The 5,439-nt window shown below is 40.9% G+C and overlaps 1 protein-coding gene across 1 annotated transcript in view; it reads right to left on the bottom strand.

Annotated features, from left to right (window-relative positions):
* Positions 1-3,280: 3,280 nt before the first annotated feature.
* The window catches only part of akap10 (A kinase (PRKA) anchor protein 10), a 14,901-nt gene continuing 12,742 nt past the window's right edge, over positions 3,281-5,439 (bottom strand). Inside the window, exons 13-15 of the mRNA XM_020600615.1 lie at positions 4,659-4,711; positions 4,388-4,480; positions 3,281-4,298 (exon numbers count right to left, since the gene is read on the bottom strand). Of these exons, the coding sequence (XP_020456271.1) occupies positions 4,293-4,298; positions 4,388-4,480; positions 4,659-4,711 (152 nt within the window). The 3' untranslated portion in view covers positions 3,281-4,292. The remainder of the gene's footprint in view (positions 4,299-4,387; positions 4,481-4,658; positions 4,712-5,439) is intronic.

Raw genomic sequence — 5,439 nt, 5'->3', positions numbered from 1 at the left:
CTAATTAGAGGACACACTTTAGTTTAACATGTCTATGGTCAAATTATTTTCAATCCTTTCTAGGGGTACCATCATTTTTGTCCAGGCCAGTTTCATTAGTTTGTTTTTTAAAATTCTTCTGTTGAACCACAATTCAAAAGCATTGACTGATTTTCATTAGTTAATTTTCAGTAAATTTTTATTTATTATTACTTTTGTCAGTTTCACGTTATTTCAGTGACCATTGTGAGTTTCTGTTTAATGGAAGGGTACCAACAATTGTGTCCACGTCTGTAGGTGATGGAGGAGAAGTGCTGCAGTCTCTGTTCTGTGTAAAAGGGACTTCTAAAATCCACAAACCAATATCTGGCTTCTGCAGTTTGAGTTAAAGAGGTCAAGTAGGTGTCATTCAAGTCTGTTTTAAGAACAAAATTCCTTCGTTGTACTTCCACAGAGTGAGAGGTGTGGTGGGCAGATGGAAACAAAAAGAGGGAATTCTGCACCAACTCTTAAAGATGCCCACATCTAATATCAATGTCACACAGAAATAGGACTGTAGATGTTGTTTACTATCATTTATAATGAAATTGCTTTAAAAAGGAATCTCTTTGCAACTAGTATGGACAGTAATCCAACACTGCAAGTACTTCTTTGGACTTGGAGTATAGTGCAGTCAAATAATTTTAAATACATTTTAAGAAGTACTTATTACAGACAGAGATGACAGGAAATCTGGGGGCCACATATGCATCAGTGGTCTTAGTGAATGCCAAAAAAATTCAATTCAGTTTTATTTGTGTAGCGCCAAATCACAACAAAACTCAGGACACTTTACAAAGTAAGGTCTAGACCTTACTATTATTATAAAGGAAAAACCCAACAAATCCCCCCTTCAGCAGCACTTGGTGACAGGGGGAGGAAAAACTCTCTGTAATGGAAGAAACCTCCGCCAGGGCAACCAGCAGAAAGGTACAGGGGTACAGAGGACACACTATGGGAGAGAGGAGACAAACAGTTAATGACATGTAATGATGGCATATAAAAATAAAATTGAGAGGGGAGGAGAGGAGCTCAGCGTCATGGAATGCCCTTCAACCTAGGCCTATAACTAAGGGATGGTATACCAAACCAAACTTATTCTAAAATGCATGTCCAATAATTTCAGACACCACTACATGGGCCCAACCAAAGGCAAAGTGGCAGTTGGTGGTCAGCGCTTTAACACCATAATTTACATCAATGCCCTGAAAATGTGTATATTAGGCTTTCTTATTTACCTGGGTTTGTCCGCTTCAGCTACACTGATATGTGTTTATAAAGTCACAAGAGATGGTTGCACAAAGTTGTGCTGCTGTGCTCCTCCTTGGTAGCTGAGCACAGCCACCCCAAGATAGTCTCCCCCCATTCACTGTTTCGCTGGGTTCTAAACATGTGTCCATATTGGAGAAAACATACAACTCTCCATTTGTAAAAATCTCAGTGTGCTAAGATCTCGCTACTTTTGCGTCTACCTGACTTTATGTGGCCCGGAAGTTAGTTTCACTCCTGTGTTTCTGTTTGTCCTTTAAGATATCAGCTTCCAGGTCACTGTTCAATTTCAGTTCTATATCAAAGCTGTGTCATGTGTTAAGTTACTGCTAATGAAGTTTGCGCAGGTTTACTTTTAAACTTTCCACTAGGAAACTGGTGGGATGCTCCTTTGTGCAAAAGTTATAGGAAAAGCAGCGTTTTCTCCAGTTACTAGAGCTTTATTAGCAGTTTAGGTAAACAACTTTACTTTGCTGTGCAGTAAAGTGGAAAACCGGTCACACTGCAGTCCATGTGTCGAAGTGTCCTTGGGCAAGACACTGAACGCCCAAGTTGCCCCCGATGATTAGAGCCATCGGTTGAGTTGGTGCTGCAGAAGACTGCCTCGGTTCTGTACCAGAAACAAATTCCTTGTGTGTAACATACTTGGACAATAAAGGTGATTAGCTGATTTACACTGTGCCAGCACAGTTCATCTGTTTGTGGCTGTTCACAGCATGGCTCAGCATGACTACACCCCAGACTGTCACTGTTGCACTCTAATGGTACATGCTGGCATGGTGCAAATGGTTTTCCACTTTTCTACGCCGCAAAGTGTACTGCTGTGAACTGCTAATAAAGTTCTGCTAATTTGGTGAGAAACACAGTACATTTCTCTTAACAGTTTGCTAGTACAGTACAACTCAGTGTAGCCATCTCCTGTTGTGAGGTTGGAAACACATACAGTATCATCAGTGTAGCTAAACCAGGAAAACCCACATTAATTTAAAAAAAAAAAAACCCATGTAATTTGCAGGGCATTGCTTGAGCACAAGGGTTAAGGCACTGACCATCAGCTGCAACTTCCCTGGTGCATCTTCCACCGACACCTATGTTTTGTGTACTGTATGTGGCTTTCCATGCAGCCTGTAGTAAGAGCTAATTCTAAACATATTCTAAAAATGATTTCACTATACTGTACTTCCAAACCAAGACCAATGAAGCTCACGGAGCTGGGCTGCTGTTTTGGTACTAGCTGCTGAGACTCATTTGTAAAAGTAGTGTTCAGAGATAATGATAGGGTAACAACATCTACAGTCCTATTTCTGTGTGAACATCAATTCTAAGATGTAGAAGTCTTGAAAAGGACATCCAAGCATTCAAACCTTGGTGGTCCTTGAACCCCAAAGTAGCACATCTAATCATACACAAATTTCTGCCAGTCATTGGTTTATCCATTTGAGGTGTGTTGGGGAAGTCTTCTCTTTTATCAGTAACAGACACTAGTGCTATTTTCCAGGTTAAAAGAGGCCTTGGAAAGAGCAAAGGCAACTAGTTCCACTGAACACTGTGTACACCTCTGACCAGATGAGACCTATTCTTTCGGTCTTCTCAACTGGTAGTGTGATCAAATCCTATGGACTGAGAAAATGCATCTGGCCACTGGAAGAAAAATATAGTGTGCAATTTTTTTCCTGTTACTCCAACATAGAAATACAGTCAACATCGCCACCTTCTGGCCAAATGCTAAAGCTGCTGGCCCTGGACATCACTTTCCCCATATTTTAACTACCTACAGTATATATACTCTTTTGAAATACTAATAAAGAAATCCTGCCTGTAAACACAACACACTTTCTGTATCAGAATAATTGCAGCCAGCAGTGGGTTGAAATCACAATAACATACCAACACTTCAGCTGAAATATATCTGAAGGAAAATGAAAACTGACAAAAACATTTCATAATATGTGTATTTAAATCAAACAGAAATTAAATATATTATAGAACAAGTACACATAGATATCAGAAAACATTACTGGTACATAGTACCAAGAGTCTTTTCTGGTTCTTTTTTACAATTTGGTAAGGCTCAAAAAAAAAAAAGATTTAAAATGTTTAATTCACTGAGCACACTTTCCAGTTGAACAGTCCAGTTATCACTGACATTTGTTTCAGTGATGTGTAATTAAAAAAAAAAAGTGACCACCATAAAAAAAAGACTACCTTTAATATATGGGATAAACCAGAAACCAATCTATCTATATTTATGACATGGAGTTTTCAACACAACCAGAGCACTTAGTTCATTAGAGAGCATTTCTTCTGCACTCCATGAAGGTGACAGGTCTACACAGGAGGTCAGCCAGTCCGAGAACTGAATTAGGTCCGGTTCTGTTACACTGTCACCTTCCCAAATGTTCTACAGTATGTAAACAGCCAAGGTAGGACAGCTTACACGAGTGCACAGTAGACACAACTACTCCAGGGAGGCTGAGGGAAGCCTATGTTAAAACTGCAAAACACTCCAAACCAAAGTTTCATCTGCTTAAGTAGCTGACTTCTTCATCTAAAAACAAGGAATGGTTATAAAAGGTGTGGGAGGCATGTCATGAGGGAGTGAGGGTCATTCAGTCTTTGTCATGTCCTCTATAGGTTCAAGATAAAATGTTTTCCAAACTGCAACGCACCAGCAGTCTGAGGCTGCTTCTCTGTGCCAATGTTCTCTGAGCATCATGATCAAGGCTTCCTTCCTCCAGTCTAATGCAAGCACCTCACGTTGCTTCACTTTTGGTGACTACACATGTACCTTTTATAGTGTTATGAAGTTGGAAGATTGGAGCAATGATGTTTTCCATTAGGCCATGCCTGGCTCACCCAAGTTCATAGCCACACACAAGGTGGTTGAGGAAGTGATCAAATGCTTTCCTAGTTCTCAGAGTAAAGCAGTTTGTTGCAGGGTGAACCTTGTATACAGTTTGTCACTGGCTTGGCTGGAAACTGCAGGGAGTGTCGGACTGTTGGAGTCATAGCTGCAGATAAACAAAAGAAAACAGACAAGAACTGTAGTCATCCTACACATCAGTGCACAGGAGTGGGACCATTGAGGCAGGGTCTGTACCTTGGTGGCCTTGATGGGGCTGTTGGTATTTGACTGGTAGACGACGTCATTAACAATCATCTTGGCGATCTTCCATGCCATCTCTTCCTGGGCCTGGTTAGCAAGAGTCACGGCACAATCAGAAACCTTAATTCCCCAGAGACTTTTAATCTTCTACATCACGTCATGAGGTGATGTCAGAACGTGAATCTGAATACATGCCACTGAGTGTCCTGCTGTATGCCTCAGACCACTGAGTCATTTATGATCACTTAACATCTTGCCTCCTTACCTCATCTGAGTTGCCCTGGACCCATTTCTTCATGGCTTGAGAAAACATGGAGCCTGCATGAGGAGAGGGGAGACTGAGTGAGACAAACAGCAGTAGGCACAAATCATAAACTTCAGTGTCGTTTCTTCCTTGAACTAAACAAACAAACAAACAGCTATAAGCTAATGTGACTTACTCTAGAGCAGGGCCGGCCAATACCCGGCCCCTGGGGGCCGCTGCCCTGCTTATTTTCCAACTATCCCTGCCCTACCCACAGCTGATTACCTGGATCAGGCATGTTTAGTCAAACAAAAGCTGGAAGATAGCAGTTCACTTTGTCTTTCCTTCATCTAAGATGGTACTGTATCTTCCACCTTCTGACTGAACACAAAACCGAGTCAAGGTGAGTTCAACTTGACATATACAGTGGGGCAAGTAAGTATTTGATACACTGCTGACTTTTCAAGTTATCCCACTTACAGAGAATAGACAGTTCTGTAATGTTCATCGTAGGTACACCTCAACTGTGAGAGACAGAATCTACAAAAAAATTCCAGTAAATCACATTGTTAAGATTTTTAAATAATTTATTTCCATTTTATATCATGAAATAAGTATTTGATCACCTACCAACCAGCAAGAATTCTGGCTCTCACAGACCTGTTAGCTTGTCTTTAAGAAGCCCTCCTATCCTCCACTCATTGCCTGTATTAATTGCACCTGTTTGAACTCGTTACCTGTATAAAAGACACCTGTCCACACACTCAATCTATCAGAGTCCAACTTCTCACTATGGGCAAGA

The sequence above is a fragment of the Monopterus albus genome, unplaced genomic scaffold (genome assembly GCF_001952655.1).
Source record: "Monopterus albus unplaced genomic scaffold, M_albus_1.0 scaffold47.1, whole genome shotgun sequence".
NCBI classification, from domain to species: domain Eukaryota; kingdom Metazoa; phylum Chordata; class Actinopteri; order Synbranchiformes; family Synbranchidae; genus Monopterus; species Monopterus albus.
The sequence above is the reverse complement of the archived record's forward strand: the minus strand, read 5'-3'. Positions and strand labels throughout refer to the sequence as shown.